General features: G+C 45.0%; 1 protein-coding gene across 5 annotated transcripts in view; it reads left to right on the forward strand.

Annotated features, from left to right (window-relative positions):
* The window catches only part of SLC2A4RG (SLC2A4 regulator), a 48939-nt gene that overhangs the window by 23367 nt on the left and 5707 nt on the right, over positions 1 to 19865 (forward strand). For 4 of the 5 annotated variants that reach the window (XM_073607382.1, XM_073607385.1, XM_073607383.1 and 1 more), the window contains 2 exons: positions 827 to 909; positions 1125 to 1538. In XM_073607382.1, coding sequence (XP_073463483.1) covers positions 827 to 909; positions 1125 to 1236 — 195 coding nt within the window. In that variant the 3' untranslated portion in view covers positions 1237 to 1538. Of the gene's footprint in view, positions 1 to 826; positions 910 to 1124; positions 1539 to 19865 lie in introns of those variants that run through there. The other variant, XM_073607384.1, reaches the window with a different exon arrangement.

The following is a 19865-nucleotide window of genomic DNA, read 5'->3' on the forward strand; positions in this document are numbered from 1 at the left end:
GACGGAATTAAAATTAGACTTGAGAAACTTAACATTAATAAATCACCGGGACCAGATGGCTTGCATCCGAGGGTACTTAGGGAACTCAGTCAGGTGATTGCCAGACCGTTGTTCCTAATTTTTACAGACAGTCTATTGACTGGAATGGTACCAGCTGATTGGAGAAAAGCCAATGTAGCACCAATATTTAAAAAGGGCCCAAAAAACATCCCTGGGAATTACAGACCAGTTAGCCTAACATCAATAGTATGTAAACTCTTGGAGGGGATGATAAGGGACTATATACAAGATTTTAGTAATAAGAATGATATCATTAGCAGTAATCAGCATGGATTCATGAAGAATCGTTCTTGCCAAACCAATCTATTAACCTTCTATGAGGAGGTGAGTTGCCATCTAGATAAAGGACACATAATCACACACATAGGTTGGACTTGTGTCTTTTTTCAACCTCACCTACTATGTAACTATGTAAATAACTTTTCAATGCTTTGTACCATTGCTGACAGCTGAAGTGAAAACATAACAGGTACGGCAGGTATCGGTAATTGGTATCGGCAAGTACTATAAAAAAAAAAAAAAAATTGGTACTCGTAAGGAAAAATGGTATCGGTGCATCCCTAGTTTTTTTCTTTTCCAACCAGAGCCTCATGTGGGGTACAGATTTGACATTATGGGCAGATCTTTTAGCGGTAGGTACACCGGGGGGACATGTTTTTTGCTGTTATGAATATTTCTAGAACACCCGTCTGACTGAAGTAGTAAGAATGTGAAATGAGTTTCATCATAAAACAAACCTCACACATCTTCTGATCTCCTCCTGTAGGTCCGCCCAACGCTGAGTATCGGAGAGAAGAGGCCGCAGATCCTAACGGCTGCTCCCAATCCCAAGCAAGTGACCGGGACACGGTGAGCGTCACCCCTCTCCCATCTGTCTCCCTGTGATGTGTGTTGCCGTGTGCCTGAGGGCTCGCTGGCCAGTGTTGTGGTGTCACCCATCGTGTTGATGTATCCGCTGATCTGTGAACCTTTCCCTGTCACGTGTCGGTCGTAGGGAATATGTGTTAGCTTAGCAGAGGCCAGCCTCTGACCCAGGGGCGACCCCTCTTCTTCCTCTTCCCCAGGAAGCCACGAGGGGAAGCCAAGAAGTGCCGCAAGGTATACGGAATGGAGCGCAAGGAGATGTGGTGCACCGCCTGCCGCTGGAAGAAGGCCTGCCAAAGGTTCATAGACTGATGATGAGTACAATCACTTCACCTCAACCCGCCCCCTAGGGGGCACCACCTGAGCTGCCTCAGCTCTGTTCCCAGCAAGAATCTGATTCAGGACACTTGTGATACAGCTGATATTTTTATAAATGGATTGTATTTTTTATTTTTTCTCTCTCTCTGCGGTCTGGAGCTGGACACAGGAGACGGTCGTGCTCCATAGGAGCCTTCTTCAGGTAGCGCCCGGCTAATTCCTGAGGTTCTGCTTGTGGACTGTTTGTGAGAAAGAGGAGAATGATTTTTTTTTTTTTTAAATCGTGAGACGTGTTGAAGGGGAGGGGGGGGGGGGATGACGGGGGAGGGTGGGATGAGGCGTGTTTTTAAATTTTGTGTTTCTTCCCGTTTTGTAGGGCGGTGTTAAACTCTCGCTGCACTTTGCTTTGCACTTTGGGGATGCTCTGTGGACGGGGTGGGTGAGTGGGTTTTTTGATTCGGGGGAGGGAGGGGGGGGAATTAAGTATTCAGGAGCAAGGGGTACATTTTAAAGAACACCTGTTGCTTGCATATAATGACGGAAGCCATGATGTCACTTAAGATTTTACTTGTGACATCACTAGCCTAGCTAACCATGTGACAGGTGTGTCTTCATGGCACAAGGGGGGCTTATTCAGCAATGCAATGATCCATTGCAGCCAATCAGTGTTGATTTTTTTTTTTTTTTTTTTTTTATCTGATTCGACTGTAAAACACTCAGAGCTGGCTGTTGAGTATTAGAGAACTGCTTTGCTGAATGCGCCTTAAAGGGTTCTATAGACCCAAAACTGGATGCCGCTGGAATTCGATGTGTTTTTAACGTGTAAGCCACGAGGTATGTCTCCTGCAGAGTGTAGGCCAATCTGCACATCAAGGTATCAGAGCTTTTTGAATTTGTGCTTGAGGCTGGGTTCATACTGATGCGGATTTTCCTGCATCCAATTCGCACGACAGAGTGTGATCGGCTCTCTATGGAGCTGGTTCACGCATCTCTGGGGCGGCTGCGGAGGGCGTCGGAAAAGGAACCTGTGCATCTTTGGCTCTGTTTCGGTCTACGGGGACGCAGCGGGCCCCCTGCTGTGACCCGCGTCTGCATCAGTGTGAATCCGGCCTAAAGTGTGTGACCAGCCAGCCGTTTTTTCTTATTATTTTGGATGGAGCGATGGGGTGCTAGAACCCCTGTCAGGTAATCATTGGTGTCTTGAGTCCTCTGTTTGGTAAGCTCACCCTCTCTGTTTGTCCTGGTAACCATTGGGGGAGATTACCGAAAACTGAAGTACTCAAAATTTGGAGCAGCTGTACAGAGTAACCAATCGGCTTCAAACTTCATCTTGTTAAATTCAGCTATGATAATAAAACCTGGAAGCCGATTGGTTACTATGCACAGCTGCACCAGTTTTAGTAATTTGCCCTATAGTCTCCTATACAAAAAGAGAAATATGAAATACTAAATGTTAGAGTTCTCTTGGGAAGAGGAATAGAGGGGAAAGCTTCCAATGGGGGATGCCTGTTCTGGTGACGCCTGTCTCAGGATATTTCATGTTGAGTCTCTGTGTCCCATGTGGGAGCTTTCCCCTCACTTCCTATCCCAGACAGCAAAAAACAATAACCTGACAGGGCTTCACACACACTTTAAAGGGCTTTGGCTTTAAATACACTCTCTAAAGCAACCATCCTCAACCTCCCATAAGGTGCTCAGGGCTCCTTGACCTGCAACTGATGGTGCCTGCATATTTCTGGGTCCAAAGAGGAGCCAGTAGCATGACACCAATGATCATTTTTTGCTGTCTGTAAGAGGGGTGTTCTTCCCGCTGATCCCTGATGATATTTTAGAAAGGGTTCCCTGGGACCTGTCCTCCCTGGAGTAAAAAGTTTGAGAGGCTGCTCCTAAAGGATGCCAGGCAAGAAGAAATAACGTCAGGCAGCTTACTGTGCAAAAGCTTGTTTTCAAGCTCCTTTTTCTGTTTAAAGGGCGGTAGGGTGGCTGGGGATTGGTGATGCAACTGACTGAGGTAGCTGATTGGGTTGATTCAGTGATGTCACTAGGTTCTTTCAAGGGAGCTAGATCTGACTCTGTGATGTCACTGGCTTTGAGGGAGCGGGCAGGCAGGCCTGATCTTATGATGTCACTGGGTCTGAAGTAGTTGATGGGTCTGGACAGGTAATTTGAATGATACCGCTGCCTGTGAGTTTTCTGATGGACTCTTCTTGGCTGCTTCTTGGACTTGTTAGCGCTGGTTATATCTGTTGGCTGTGCAAGACGGCTGCCTCTACTGTGTTTATTTTACCCCCCTCTTTTTTTTTTTTTTTTTTTTCTTGCCCTAATCTCTTATCTTTTATAAGGTTGCATGCAGTCCAGTCCAAAAGGAAAGCTGGCACAGTGGCATATATCAGCGGTATGATGAGGTTTTTATTTTTGCAGAGTGATAACAGCCACAACTGGTCAACATGTTTCGGCCATCCTGCACTTATTTATGACATGCATGCAATCCATAGTTAGCCTAGGTTCACACTTGGGCGGTCAGGAAGCTTTGCAAAATCGCACATGTTCCTAACCTGCAGGCAATTGCAACTTGCACACGTTCATGACCTGCAGGCAAAATGCAACCTTTTTTCTTCTTCTTCTTTTTTTTTTTTTTTTTTTTTTAGCAGGCACACGTGGGTGCCATTCATTCTTAATGGTACCCTCCGCATCGGTAAAAAGCCTGCATTTTGACCGTGCATTTCTATTGAGCAAGAATTTGAAAAGCCGTTCAGCACTTTTTCCCTCACTTTTTTCGCTCTTAGTGCAGACCATTCATCTCAATGGGCTGCCCTAACTGCAGAATGCAGCCCACACAAGTGTGAACCTAGTTTTCGGGAACTTGGGGGGGGGGGGGGCCGTAAGGGAAATGGCGAGGCGGGCCACACCAAAAGTTTTTTTTTTTTTTTTTTTTTCCTCTGACACTTGGACCAGTGACGCTTTTTGTTTGCTATTTCTAGGAGGGTGAAACTACTCCGCTTCATGCCAGTTGGCACCATCGCACCACAACAGGTAGCTTCCAACTGATTTAGCAGATTCGATTATTTCTGTCAATATGAACCTGCTCAGTGTTTTTGTGCATTCATATGATACCAGCAACCCTTTCCTGGCACCTATTACAGGGTAGAGAGTTGTCAATTGATAGCACGGTCCTCTCATGTTTTTAGGAAGAAAATTTGTTTGTAGTGTATTGGGTGAAGGGGAGGAGGGTTTGTTTGCACAGGGTGGTGTAGAACAAGGCAGGAGATATCCACAAGGTGTCTGCAGGCCAGACATCTGTCGCTGGTCTCTATAACCTGTGTCACCCTTGGGAAAAGACTGCAGGAACCCCTCTAGCAGCCAGTCATATGTGTTGGGTTGCTGTCTTTTTACTAGTTGCCTTATCAGACCGGGCCCTTCGCAGTCTTAGCCCTTTCTCGGGCTCCGATGACATCATAAGACTTCATTGTCCAAGGGGGCCTTTTTTTTTTTTTTTTTTTTTTTTGCATGTATGAAAACTGTGCACGGCTCTGATTATCATTTTTTTTTTTATTGCACATGGTTGCAAGTTCTGACGTGTGTTACATGCAGTTTGCTTGCATCTTTTTCTTTTTCTTCTGCATTTTTCATTTCCATTTACACGTTAGAGCTTTTAAATTTTAGTATGCTTGAACAACTTTTTTTTTTTTTTTTTAAATTTGCCTTCCCTGGTTCCTTTCTCCTCTTAAAGACTGGCAGTAATGTCATTCCTGGGTCTCTATATGCTTCTCTATTCAATGCAGACAGATCATGGTGTTGGGAGGGGCCAGCAGGATGGTGTGTGTGTATGTATATGTATGTATGTATATATATAATACGATCTCTCTTCATGAAAGCATTACAGCACCCCTGGCTCAGTGCTTCTCTCAAGAGCCTTGATGCAAGCAGTGGGGCTGGCATTTGGAGGGATTTAAGCAAATATTGAAATGCCTTTCCTAGGCAGAGCTGTATTAGCATGCAAACCGCCCAAGGTAATGCCCTCATGTCATGCTGAGCTTCCGTGATTGGAAGAACTGAAATCCAATGAATGAAAAGGGGTAGTCCAGGGACAGGCTAGGAAAGGGCTTAGATGATGCTGACCATCCTCCAGCCAAGACACAAGGTGGGTTCTATCTGACTTACAGCTTCCAATGCGCACTTGGAGAAGCTCGCAGTGTGCAGTGAAATCGGTGTAAGCCATTTCATTGTAGCCTGTACAACTGTGCAAGACCGAAGGAAGGCTGGAGTTCAGCTTTAATTTTTTTTTTTTCGTTGGGCCCTGAAAACGCACATTCTAACTTTTTTTTTTTTTTTTTAGAAAAATGCAAGTCAAGTGTAGCCACTGCTGAATAGGATCCAGATCAACAGGAGATTCCCAGTGAGTAGTACCTATAGTTAGCCAGCAGGTGGCGCAGTGTGCTCAAATTAAAGCAGTTGGCTGTTTCATCTGCATCAGATTGGGTGCCTCCTGCCAGCAAAGGAGCCTTTTCACTGATAGGTGGCTGGGATTGGGTCAATATTATCCTATCCCCATCAATGTCTATAAATTCTAGTGAAGCTAAACACACAGGGCCTGTGGGACAGGAAATAAGGCCTTGTTCGCACAGGCATACCATAGCATAAACCAATGTGAGGGCTGTGATTTTCCCGCTTGTGCATTCCCATGCAGGCAGTACTATTCGTGTTAATTGGTGTGCAGCGGCTGCACGGACCCAGCGGCTGCTCACAGTTTGAGAGCCGTGCGGGTGCCGGTCCCAATTGGCACGAATGAGGCTGCCTGCATGGAACGCCTGAAAACACGGCCCTCTCATGGATTACGCTATTGTATGCGCAGGCCCATTATGTGCCCTCCACAGCAGCCATCGAGTTTTTTTTTTTTTTCTTTCCAGTTCCAAAAGAAGTGACAGTTGGAATCTTTCACTCACAGAGCCCTTCCTTTCTGCTGGATTAGCAGACTTTTATAACGGAGCGCAGTGTCACTTCCATTGCGTTCCCCAATCTTTGCACTATGCAAATGCACGTTTTTGATGCGTTGCACATATATATTAAAGCACTTTAATGATTCTTATGAATTTGCACGCTTTTTTTTTTTTTATTTCCCCTTGCATATATAAGCTAACCCATAAACAGGTAAGGAAACCTAGAATCTTATCACGGTGTCTTCACCAAGATACTTTTATGTGCAACTCCAGCCAAAGCAATATTTTTTTAGATGTGGATTGAGTGGAGGAAGGACTAGAACTTTTCTTTGGTATTTATTTTTATTTTCTTTTTTTTTTTTGCTAGTTGGGGGGGATTTCCGGGACGAGAAGCCTGGGAAATCAGCAGGAGCATAGCTGTATAAAGCTAATAGACGCTGAAAACTACTCCAGGCAAATATTTACCCTTCTCTGACCCATTCTGACATCCATTACTGCAGAGTCCTCTTCTGGATCCTGAGAGGACCGCCATTGCTGGACAGCCAATAGGAAGTGTCCATATTATGCAGGCAGTGATGTGGACACCCGAAGAAGGACATCCTGCCTCCTGTAAAGAGAAGAGTAGGAAGCACTCGAGATTAGAGCGTCATGTGACAGCGGATTTAGGTAAGTAAAAAGAGCACTTAGTGGGTTTTTTTTTTTTTTTTTTTTGGTGTAAGGCCAGCATCAGTTGGAGGGGAGTGGGGATCCCCTCTGATCAACTTTTTAACCCCTTGGAGCTGGTTTAGGATCATGTGATCGGCAGTCACATAGTCAGAAAGATCCCAAACGCAAGGAACGATCGGGGGGCGTGCACGCTCGGCACAGCTGTATTTGCACTAATGCATGCAAATATGCGGCTGCTCGGCGACAGGGCCCTCTCGCCGGGAGGCTGCACATTTGCGCGCGGCCATCGCCAAGAGGTTAAAAAGATACAGCTTCCAGCCCAAAAGGGGGTTATAGTTGCAGGGCAGACCCCAAGGCCAATGTCACAAACAGCAAGATTTGCCGTCCTTTTCAGATGAGAATGTTTGCCTGAAAGCCCTGCATGTTGTTTTTTTTGGAGTTTCCCTGAATTCTGTTCTCTCGCTGTTTGGGGGCTCCTTTTTTGCCCAGAGTTTGGCCTTTTAAATGTGAGATCCGACTGCCTTAGAGGAAATTACTGTTGCCGTTTGATTTTGAAGGCTGGTTGTGTACAGATCAGAAGCCTTTTTTTTTATAATATCCATTTCCTATATACCTGTGCAGGTGGAACATGTCCAGGTCTGCTTAAAAGAAAGCTTCAAATCCTTTCTATAGAAAATATAATTTTCTATGGATACATCCTTTATGGTGCAGCCTTTTCTGCTCTCCAGGCGGGCTGATGACATCCTGTTTTGAAATTTCATATGACAGAAGCATGCCGTCTATCCCGTGCCTTTTTAAAGCTTCCAGAGGAAAATTTTAAAGAGAACCAATAAGCATCTCTGTATCCTTTTATCCAGTGCAGGCTGCACAATTGGCGTTTTTTTCTTTTTTTATTTCCCACATTAGACATTGCTTATGGTTCATGCTTGCTGCGTCAGAGAGGCTTACACTCTAATGTCCCTCTTGCCATCTTAGGGCCCTTCCACACTGCTCTGTAGAAAAACCACGATTATGCTGTGTTTTCATATGCGGTTCCTGATGCATTTCTGGTGTGTTTTGGGGTTGCCTGCACCTGTAAAAAACAAAAAAGGACATGTGACTGAAAAACGCTCCAAAAACACAAATCGTGGTGCGTATTTTGCCACGATTTCCATTCGTTTGCAATAGGAGGCTGCGGTTTTTTTTAACACCGCACCAAAGATGCAGCATGCAGGACTTTTTAAAAACGCAAAGCACCCACAGCGCAGTGGTGTGAAAAGTCCCATAGGATTTAAAGGGATACTTTAACTTTCTTACGTTTTTTTGTTTTCTTGCAGTGTAAAAACGCAGGCAAAAACGTATCGGTGTGAAAGGGGCCTTATAAGCACTACAAGCAGAAAACAACCTATCAGTATGTTGTGGGGTAGTAGGACTGGAGTAGCTTCGAGGAAAGCCACAGATGCAGTCTTTGTGTCTTGGTGTCATTGGACAGCTGTGGTCCTGTAGTAACGCCAATCGGTGTAGCCGGTGGTCACGTGAACTTCCTGCCAGAGCAGCCTCAGTGAAAAAAACGTTTGGAAACGTAAAGGCCCATTTCACACGGGTGCCTCTGTGAAGCGGGATTCACTTGCTCAGTGGGGTGAGTGGGTGGGGGGGGTGGATAGGCCTGTGTTCGCTCCACTATGCAGACACTGACACAGACCTGCTCTCTCCTATTCCCGATCCATCTGTTTTTGGTGGACAGGAATCGGATCAAATGGCGTTGAGTGTCAGCTGACATCTCCATAGAAGAGACTGGAGGGTCCGATCAGGTCCGCCTGAAAAGCTGACAGGTAGACCTGATCGCGTCTCCTGTGTGAAAGGGGTAAGATTTACTAAAACTGGAGCACACAGAATCTGGTGCAGCTCTGCATAGTAACCAATCGGCTTCCAGGTTTTATTGTTAAAGGGTAAGTCTACTTTCGTGCGGGGAAAAATCGCAATTATAATTGAATGTTATTAAAAAGTTACCTTTCCTTTTCAATCTGCAGCCGCTGTAATTTTCAGGGACTGCTTTGCAATATGGCCGCCTGGAGTAATGTACACAGAATGTGTACTGGACACACCCCAGAAACATCATTCCCTGCTTGTGTGATTGGCTCACCAATTTTCCCAGAAGTCTGCCTAAGATGCAAGTCAGGTTTCAGGCATCCCCTGCAACAAAAATGTCATTTTTGGAGAGATACTTTCAATAGGAACACGTCTAAAGGGATGCAGGCCCAGCAGATTTCCTTATTAGTGCTCTGCAGCTGCACAGCTGACTAATAATTATGAATCCTCTCCCATTAGACCCACTCAGCACAGAGAAACACAGAGGGATTCCTTCAGAATAATAAAAGGTAGGAATCTGCAACAAAGGTTGATATATTACTTGCAATGTACATAGATCAACCAGAGGGGAAGTTTTTTTTTTTTTTTTTTATTTCCTCAACAAAAGTGGATTTACGCTTTAATTGAACAAGCTGAAGTTAGAAGCTGATTGGTTACTCTGCACAACTCTGCCAGATCCTGTGCGCACCAGGTTTAGTAAATCTCCCCCAAAGCGTCTCCGAATTCCGTTCTTTTAAAGGCTTCCCTGTGGCCTTGATATCTTGAAGCAAAAAGAAATATAATAAGCTATGGTACTTTTTTAAAGGCTCTTTATATGCCCCAAAGTGTATTTTTGTTTCCATATTTCTGCCCAGATTTTTAAATATGATTAAAAATGTACAGTGCCAGAAGAAAGACCTGTCAGTCCAAAAAAAAAAAAGGTATCCAGCTCTGTTAAAGTTTATGTATAGCTAACTTATAACTTTTTTTGCTTAGTTTTGGAGTAGGGAAGGGTTAAAACATGGGGGCTCAACCTGTGGCCTTCCAGCTGTTGAACTACAAGACCCATGAGGCATTGGAAGGCTGACTGTTACAAGCATGACTTCCAAAGGCATGTTCCTCAACAGCTGGAGAGCCACAGGTTGATGAGCACCCATGGGTTAAAACCTCTGCCAGATATTTTTTTTTTTTCTTTGGCTGTCTGCTGTCACTTCCTGGCCTAGAGATGCAGCAGGAAATGGGAGGAAATCTCTACTAATTGAAGGGAATCCTCTTTTTAGAGAAGTGTCCCCTTGGGATGATTTCACCTCATCGTTTGGTCGGGTGACACTGGTGACCAGGTGGGGTGAATCTCCCCAGTGGAGGGGGCACAGAACGCAACCAAAACTCTAAACCTTTTCCGCCCCTTTCAGAACTAAGAAAAGTGTTGGCTATACATCCACTCCAGAATAAAATGTTGAATGACTTGCGTCTCGGGGTGGGTTGGAAATCAGTTGCTCGGGGTTCCTATATCTTGCACTGGGTGAGAGGTGGTTTGCACACCAGGTCTGGGGGGGGGGGGGGGCAGGTGACATCCAAGGCACATTCCAAAGTTACAAAGAGAAATGGGGGGTGACAGCTTTATTTTTTTTCCTGTTTGTTAGAAATAATAATGAATTCTTGCACTAATTTTGGCTTGGAAGACATGCCATAGAACTGCGAGAGGCTGGGGAATCGCCGCCGGTCTCTCATGCACTAGGGGTTGGGTGGGGGGTGGAGTCCATAAGATGGACGCCTGGTTCCTGGTCCGTAAAAGTTGAACCCTGGTGTCTGTAGCTGCGGGTCAGGTCTGCGCTCTGGGGGGGAGGGGATGGGGGCCATGAAGTGGGGATGGGAGGGGGGGGGATGACTGTATGTGTGAAATGTAGCGGGGCTGAGAGAGAGCTCAAACCTTTATCTTCCATTTGCTCAGCTGTGACTTTCTGAAAGTATGCACAAAGCCGCCACCTCATGGGGTATACCGTGCCAAGCACAGAGCTATACGTTTGTTTTTTGTTTTTTTTGTCAATCATCTTGGTCAAATTAAAGATTTTTTTTTTCTGTTTTTGTACTTTTTGTTGTCTTTGTCCTTCTTTTGCACACAGTTTTTTATTGTTGGAGATTCAGAGGGAAATTAACACAAGCTGATAGCTGAGCGACAGACAGCTACAGTGAGGGGGGGGAAGTATTTGACCCCCTGCTGATTTTGTATGTTTTGTCAGTGAGGGGGGAAAAAGTATTTGATCGTCTGCTGATTTTGTACATTTGCCCACTGACACAAATGATCAGTCTATAATTTTAATGGTAGGTTTGTATTAACAGTGAGAGACAGAATAACTAAAATATCCAGATAAACGCATTTCAAAAAAGTTTTTTATAAACTTATTTGCATTTTAATGAGTGATATATAAAGTATTTGACCCCTTCGCAAAACATGACTTAGTACTTGGTGGCAAAACCCTTGTTGGCAGTCACAGAGGTCAGATGTTTCTTGTAGTTGGCCACCAGGTTTGCACACATCTCAGGAGGGATTTTGTCCCACTTATCTTTGCAGATCCTCTCCAAGTCATGAAGGTTTTGAGGCTGACGTTTGGTTAATAGAACCTTCAGCTCCCTCCACATATTTTCTATGGGATTAAGGGCTGGAGACTGGCTAGGCTACTCCAGGACCTTAATTTGCTCCTTCTTGAGCTACTGCTCGTTGCCTTGGCCGTGTGTTTTGGGTCATTGTCATGCCAGAATACCCAACTGCAACCCATTTTCAATGCCCTGGCTGAGGGAAGGAGGTTCTCACCTAAGATTTGATGGTACATGGCCCCGTCCATCGTCCCTTTGATGCGGTGAAGTTGTCCTGTCCCCTTAGCAGAAAAACACCCCCCAAGGCATAATGTTTCCACCTCCATGTTTGATGGTAGGGATGGTGTTCTTGAGGTCATAGGCATCATTCCTCCTCCTCCTCCTCCAAACACGTTGAGTTGACAAAGAGCTTGATTTTGGTCTCATCTGACCACAACACTTTCATCCAGTTCTCCTCTGAATCATTCAGATGTTTATTAGCAAACTTCAGACGGACCTGTACATGTGCTTTCTTGAGCAGGGGGACCTTGCGGGCGCTGCAGGATTTTAGTCCTTCATGGCATAGTGTGTTACCAATTGTTTTCTTGTTGACTATGGCCCCAGCTGCCTTGAGATCATTGACAAGATTGTGAGTGATTCTATTTTATTATCACTGTTTTCTAGCTTGTCTAAAGTCACTTTTGATGTAAAGAGACAGTTTTGGTTGCTATGGACAATCTCCAGTTTCCAGGCAGAAAGAACAGTTTTTATATATATAAAACTGCATGCAGGACACTGGGCAGACCACTAGGGACAAAGGGGATGTGAAATTATTTGATACAGTACTGTAATCTGTAAGATTACAGTATACTGTCTCTGTACTGTGTGTTTCACTTTTTGAATTTGCCGCCGAACTCTGTCCCCGTGCGTCGCAACGCTCGCAGGGAACGGAGCTCGGCACTGTGAATCGAGCGAGACACAGCGGCTTGCCGATCACAGCGGGGAGACATCGCAGGATCCAGGGGACAAGGTAAGTAAACTCTTCCTGGATCCTGCGATGCGATCCCGAGTCTGGCTCAGAGATACCGCTTTTGGTATGAAAAATCCACCCCGAGCCAGACTCGGGAATACCGCCAGTGGGGTTAAGAGAGTGCTCCTAATTTCACCTCATTGCCTAGAGTATAGAAGATACCTGGGAGCCAGAAATCTTGCTGATTTGATAGGGGATCAAATACTTATTTCACTCATTAAAATGCAAATCAATTTATAACTTTTTTGAAATGCGTTTTTCTGGATATTTTTGTTATTCTGTCTCTCACTGTTAAAATAAACCGACCATTAAAATTATAGACTGATCTTTTCTTTGTCAGTGGGCAAACGTACAAAATCAGCAGGGGATCAAATACTTTTTTTTTTTTTCCCCCCTCGCTGTATATGTTGTGTTAGGATCTGTTCACAGGGGGGCGTTGAGGCTCGTAGACCATGTGAATGAGCCGTCTGTTTATGGGGATGCATGCAGCCTATGTTACTAAATGGGGTTGCAGCCGCAAGTCCTAATTTTGACAGGTGTAGAGGGGCTGTTGTGGGTCCCTCAATGCATACTGTCTGTGTGTCGGGCCACTCGCCTGCATACCTGTCAAATAAGGACGTGTAACTGTGCCAGAACAGTCGCCACGCCCCCATTCAGTAACATAGGCTGCCTGCACCCAGCTCCAGCCTCATAAACAGACGATCATTCCCAGTGTATGGGCCTTGGCACTTGTGTGGATGAAGCCTTAAAGTGTAATTAAACCCCCCTATCGTTTTCAGCCAAGGAAGCTGCCATCTTTACCTCTGTTTATTCCACAATTGCCATGATGCTTCACATGTGATCAGTTATGACACCAGCCATTGGATGGTTTGACAGTTTGGTTGAGAGCACAACCAATGGGAGTGTTACATTTTCCGGCACGTGCCGGAAATGAAACTATTTTATGGATGGGTTTACTTCCGCTTTAAGCAGCCTGTAGATCATGGGTTCTCAGCCTGTGGCCCTCCACCTGTTGCAGAACTGCAAGGCTGACCGTTACAAGCATAAAATAAAGGAAGAGGCATGATGGTGGAAGGGCCAAAGGTTGAGCACCTATTCTGTAGAATATGCACTTTTCTTTCCTTCCACCAGGGTTAGAAGGAAAGAAAATAGCTTGATTCCCCCATCAATACAGTCGGTTTGGATGGGGGAATCCCTCCCGCAGCACTTTTGTTAGATGCCGGCATAACACAATGATCACTGCTAGCAGCTATAGCTGCCGAACCGGCCAAGATTCGAACCATCTATGGCTGGCTTTAAAGTCACACTATATGCTTTGTAAAGGAAACCTGTCCTAAGATAAACTGAGCCTGTCATTGCTGAGTTCTCCTCCTGAAAATTCTGGTTGTCTGGCTTTCCAGATCTGTATGCTGTTTCTGTGTCAGTGACTTTGAAAGTGTTAGAGCTGGAGCCAGGGAACTAGCATCTTAAAGTGATACTAAAATCTTGTTTATTTGCGTACAAAAAAAAAACATGTTCTACTTACCTGCTTGGTGTAGTGGTTTTGCACTGAGCAACCCAAATTCACCTCTTCTTGGCCCCCTCCCTCCTGCTGAGTGCCCCTATAGCAAGCAGCTTGCTATAGGGGCAAACTGTCCATTCAGCCACATGGCTGTGGCTTGGCACCGCCCCCCCCTTCTCTCCTGATTGGTTTACTGACTTTGACAGCAGCGGGAGCCAATTGCGCCCACTGCTGTGTCTCGGCCAATCAGGAGGGAGAGTCCCAGACAGCTGAGTCTCTCGTGCAACATCACTGGATAGAGATGGGGCTCAGGTAAGTATTAGGGGGGCTACTGCACACAGGTTTTTTTTATTTTTTATCTTAATGCATAGAATTTACCCTTTCATGCCTAAGCCTATTTCTGACATTTGTTTCTTCTAAGTTAAAATCCATATTTTTTTGCTAGAAAATTACTTAAAACCTCCAAACATTACAAATATTTTTTTTTTAGCAGAGTCCCTAGAGAACAAAATGGTGATCGTTGCAATATTTTATGTCACAGTATTTGCGCAGCGGTCTTTCAAAGCATTTTTTTTGGGGGGGAAAAAAAGACACATTCATGATTTAAAAAAAAAAAAACGGTAAAGTTGGCCCAATTTGTTGTACAATGTGAAAGATTGTTAGTTAGGCCGAGTAAATAGATACCTAACATGTCATGCTTTGAAATTGCGCACGCTCGTGGAATCTCAAAAAACGATGGTACCTAAAAATCTCCCAATTCTTTTAAAAAAATGTAACGGTTACCAGTTTAGAGTTACAGAGGAGGTCTAGTGCTAGAATTATTGCACTTGCTCTAACAATTGCGACGCTACCTCACATGTGTGATTTGAACACCATTTACATATACGGGCGCGACTTACGCATGCGGTTTCTTTGCTGCGTGAGCACACATGGACGGGGGCGCTTTAGACATTGTTGTTTATTTTTTTACTTAAAGCGGAGTTCCATTAAAAAAAATAAATAAATAAAAGTCAGCCGCCTCAAATACTGCAGCTGCTGACTTCTAATAATCGGACACTTACCCTGTTTCCCCGAAAATAAGACCTAGCGGTGATGGCTGCAGTATAAGCCCTACCCCCCAAATAAGCCCTAGTTAAAGTCCTTGCAGGTTTTATTTTCAGGGTAGGGCTAATTTTCGGGGAAACTGGGTAGGGCTTGTTTGGGGGGTAGGGCTTATATTGCAGCCATCACTGACAATCACGCTAGGTCTTATTTTGGGGGAAACAGGGTACCTGACCCAGGTCCAGCGATGCGGGGGATCGAAGCCCCGCTCGTCTCCCCCTCCTCTCTGCGGCGCTGGCATTGTCGCTGTGGGCGCCCGGCTGTGGCTTCACAGCCGGGCATGCGCGAGCCGTGCGGTGACTGGCCGGGCAATCATCTGGGACCTGTGACGTGTCCCGGATGATTGCTGAGAGGGAGGAATGAACTCTCTTATTACACTGTTGGTGTAATAAGCTTTATCCGTACATCCCGTACAGGGAAGACTCAGTGAACTACCACGATTCATTGATAACTACATATTGACAGCTGCTAATGATGTCTGGACTTGTAGTTCATTCATACTGTACACAGAGAGCTGGGGGCAGGAGCTCCAGCATTGGGAACATATTCCACCCTAAAATGTTCTGTAACGTGTTCCCAAAGCTGAACTTATTCTTTTTATGCTCCCCCCCCCCCCCCCCCCCACCCTTCTCTGTTAAAGGCTTTAAAATTTTTGGGCTATTTAAAAATGTTCCAGAGCTGTGCAGATTTGCGCATCTGTGCTAATGGAAAGACATCTGCCCCTATCGTGCAACGCTCGCTGGTTTTGGGATGAGGAGCGTCACCTTTCCCAAGGTAGGGGATAGGGAAACTCAACCAAGAGAGTAGGGCTAGCAAAGATGTTGGATCTCTTGGTCCTAGTCATCTGGAATTCCCCCTCATAGGCAGCAGCTGCATGCAGATCTTGAAGGGGACTTATTTTATTTTCTATATTATTTATTTATTTATTTATTTATTTTTTTTTTTATTTTGAGTATTTTTCGTGCTTCTGAAATAGAAGACTAAGCATCTTAATTTGTGAGCCTAGGCGATAGCTTAGAGGGTAAGATCTCTGACTGGTCTGCTGGAGACCTGAGTTCAAATCCCTCTGAGGGAAAGCCTTGTGTGTCTCCAGGTCCTGTGCAGCACCTGAACCCTCTGGTGGTTGGATGGGAAATGTATCCTGCCATGAGGGGTTCAGGCTTTGTGCAGTACCTGGGGGTGAGGCAATAAAAAAACCTAAGTACCTGCTTTTGGAATGGGCTGCCCCAGTAAGACAGCCCATTGTAATTATATATGTTGCAGTGATGTCACAGACCATGGACCGAAGAGGATGGGTGTCCACAACCTAATGTGATGCCCACACATGTTACAGGCCTGTGGGGGCCTGGGACTGGAGCAGACTGGCGGGTTGTCCATGGCCTCCAGACTTTCACTCAGAGATTTGAGCTTGGGGTCTACAGCACATTCAAGCATTTGCCCTCGGAGTCTACAGTGCTTCATGGATTCGAACTCGGGTCTACGGCGCCCTGGGTCAACACTCTTATCCTCTGAGCTACTCGCCTCTGCTCAATCACTTATGTGATTAGCATCCTACTTCAGGAATAAAGAAAAAAATAAAAGTCACCAATTTAAATAAATGATTCTGGATTCAAACCTGCAACTTAAGTTCTTTGCTGGTCTACTGTGTGGCTGCTAAACCCCTAAGCCAGAGCTGTGCTCCAGTGCAGGGTCTTAGCAGCCAGCCCCTTGAACATCAACACTTAGTAAAAAAAAAAATGACTCAAACCCCAGGCTGGTGAAAAGTGGGACTATTTTTTATCATTTAGTACTTTAAAGGGCTGCTAAACATCAATTCTTAGTATGTAAATAATGAGGACTCTTGTAGTCATTCATCAGGTGATCCAATTGGACCATCTTTCCTGAGATCTCTCCCAGGCCAGGTGTTGGATCACCTGGCCTTTCTTGAGTCTGTGAATTTAGTTTTACATCCATGCTGTGAATATATATATATATATATATATATATATATATTTTTTTTTTTAATCAGATTTTTATCATGCAGTGGCAGCCATTTTATTTTCTGGTCCAGGGGACTCTCAGTGGTAGAGCACTTTTCACAGAAGGTCATTTAAAGATATATGAGGATTCCATGCAGAATGAGACGAAAGGTTGTGTTGTAAGTGGCCTGAAGTGTACCAGACATTGGATCTATTTAAGTGGAATCCGGGAGAAAAGCCGCCAAATGAGAAGTCATCAGATGAATCAGGAGTCTGCTTCTAGAAGACTTAAGTAGTAAACGGCCCCATAGGGCTTTCTTCGTCCAGCACTTTTTATACCTAATGTGCCAATCAGTGACAACTTGGCTTTCGGTTAGCTGGGCTCTTCTCTGATATGTTCACCTGAGGTCCCAGGGTGCCATTCCTTGTCAGGGCTTCTTTCAGGACTTGGTGGCTGGTCAGGACAGATTCATGGATGAAGCCACTGCTGGCCAACCTGAAAATGCTAGCTGCATAGCTGCCATGCTATTGGCTTCTGTGCTTCCCAGGTCAATGACCCAGAACAGGTATTCAAATTTTTTAGATGTAGGTTAATGCATGTTCCGGATCTGAGATTCAAAGCTTTTGATGGCAGATGCGGTCAGACAACAAGTCTTTGAAAGCTGGTTCAGTTTTGTTTTTCGATCAGCCAGCCCACTGAACGACACAAGACTGAACCAATTCTATCCCCCCCCCCCCATCCACACCTTCAATGTGGGAATACTCCCCATTGTGTCCTATTCTGACAGTGGGACTCCCCTGCCATTAGAATACAACTGATTAGCGCTGCAGGAAATTGGCTTCATGGGTTGATCGAGTGAAAATGTACCAAGAAGCCAGTTCATGAGAAATCGGTGGACTTCTTATGAACGCCAACGGCAATATATGGATTAAAATTTGTCCGGTTCCTGCTGAACCAGCCAAATTTTGATCCATGTATGGTCAGCTTTAGGGGAAGGCCCTCAGTGAATGTCCCTATAATTCTATGACCTTCAATGGTGGTTTCTGCATACTAGGATGAATATGCTCATAAAGGGCCCTCTGTACTGAGTGATCTCTTCAATTATTTCCACTGCCTTCTGACACTTGGAGGCTTGTCCACACATACTGTGGAGACCTGTGTTTATTATCCTGGTCCAATGCCAATCATCCCTAGAGCACATAGAAAACCATTGTTTTCTATGTGCTCATTTCCACCAAATCGCTGATATAATGTGCAGAAAAATGCTGCTTTTTTTTCCACAGCATACGCATACTGGATGACGCCACAGGGAACTGCACTGCTGTGTGGTGGCATGAGTGGAGTGTACACTTCCGATAAAATTTACCACCAAAAAACATTGTTTTAGCATGAATCTGATGTGCACTTACCCCAAGTGTAGATACATTTGGGGAATAAAAACAGTACAGATGGCATCTATCCACCCAAAACTGATATTTCAGTGTTAGAGGAGGGTGGCTGGGGTTTTAACTCTCCAGCAATTTTTTAAAAACTGTATTGGGGAGATCTCTGCAGTTCCAGGTCTGTACACCTGTTTTGCCCCTTAAGAAGGGGTTCCCACCATCCCTGCAGTGAGTTCCCAGGTCTTACCACCTGTTGTGCCCATTATGAGGAGTTCCAACCATCCCCTTGCCGGGTTCCCAGGCCTGTACACCTGCTGTGCCCATTATGAGGGGTTCCCGCCCTCCCTGTGCTGAGTTCCTGGATCTGTACACCTGCTGTGCCCATTATGAGGAGTTCCCACCATCCCTCGACTGAGTTACGGGCATTGTACATTTTCTGTACCCATTATGAGGGGTTCCCACCATCCCTGTGCTGAGTTCCTGAGTCTGTACACCTGCTGTGCCTATTATGAGAGGTTCCCACCATCCCTGTGCTGAGTTCCCGGTCTGTACACCTGCTGTGCCCATTATGAGTTATGCCCACCATCCCTGTGCTGAGTTCCTGGTCCGTACACCTGCTGTGCCCATTATGAGGAGTTCCCACCATCCCTGTGCTGAGTTCCTGGGTCTGTACACCTGCTGTGCCCATTATACAGGGTTGGGAATTTTAGGAGGAAGATCTCACTATTGGAGCAACCAAGACAGAAGCAGCCAGGGACTGCCTTAAAGCGGAGTTCCGCCGAGAATAACTTACCTGTCCAGGGTGCCAGCGATGTCCTCACCTGAAGCCAACCCGTCCCTTGGCTCCGGGAGGAGGCACCAGCATCTTTAAGGGAATCAGGAAGTAAATGTTAAACTCAGCGCTGCTCCAATAAACAATAGACCAATATATAATAAAGTGCCTACATCAGTATAATCAATGACATAGTATTAATTAACAATATAAAGTGCTGAGTGCAATTGTAGTGCAAAACAAATAAAGTGCGCCTGGTATTAAGTTTGGGATGGCGTCTCCCGTCAATGACTCAGGCTGCTGGATGTGATCAGTATGTGGGTGAAAATATCACCTTCCTTCCACCAATATACTAAAGATGTCAGGTATATCCTATATCCAAATATATTTCTCACCTTCCCAATTTTCCCAGAGATCAGATATCCATATTAGGCAATGAAGAGAAAAGGATATATAGTGTAATACTGCTAATTTTATTCATAAAAATCCAAAATCATTACACTGTGCAAACTAGGTCTTCTCAGCTTGACGCGTTTCGTCCCTCCCACTGGGCGTCTTCAGAAGACGCTCAGTGGGAGGGGCAAAACGCGTGTCACCAAGATCTACACCAACTGCATAATTTGCACAAGTTCAACACACCATATGATTATATGGATGGACTTTATATGATTGCACTTTGTTTTGCACTGAGCACTTTACATTGTTAATTAATACTATGTCATTGATTATACCTATGTAGGCACTTTTATATATAATGGTCTATTGTTTATTGGCGCAGCGCTGAGTTTAACATTTATATTTTCTTCACTTGGGGTCTTTTACCTTGCACTACAGCAGCAGCCCAAAGCACATATTTGCATTGTTATTCAATTTT

The sequence above is a fragment of the Aquarana catesbeiana genome, linkage group LG12 (assembly GCF_042186555.1).
Source record: "Aquarana catesbeiana isolate 2022-GZ linkage group LG12, ASM4218655v1, whole genome shotgun sequence".
NCBI lineage: Eukaryota > Metazoa > Chordata > Amphibia > Anura > Ranidae > Aquarana > Aquarana catesbeiana.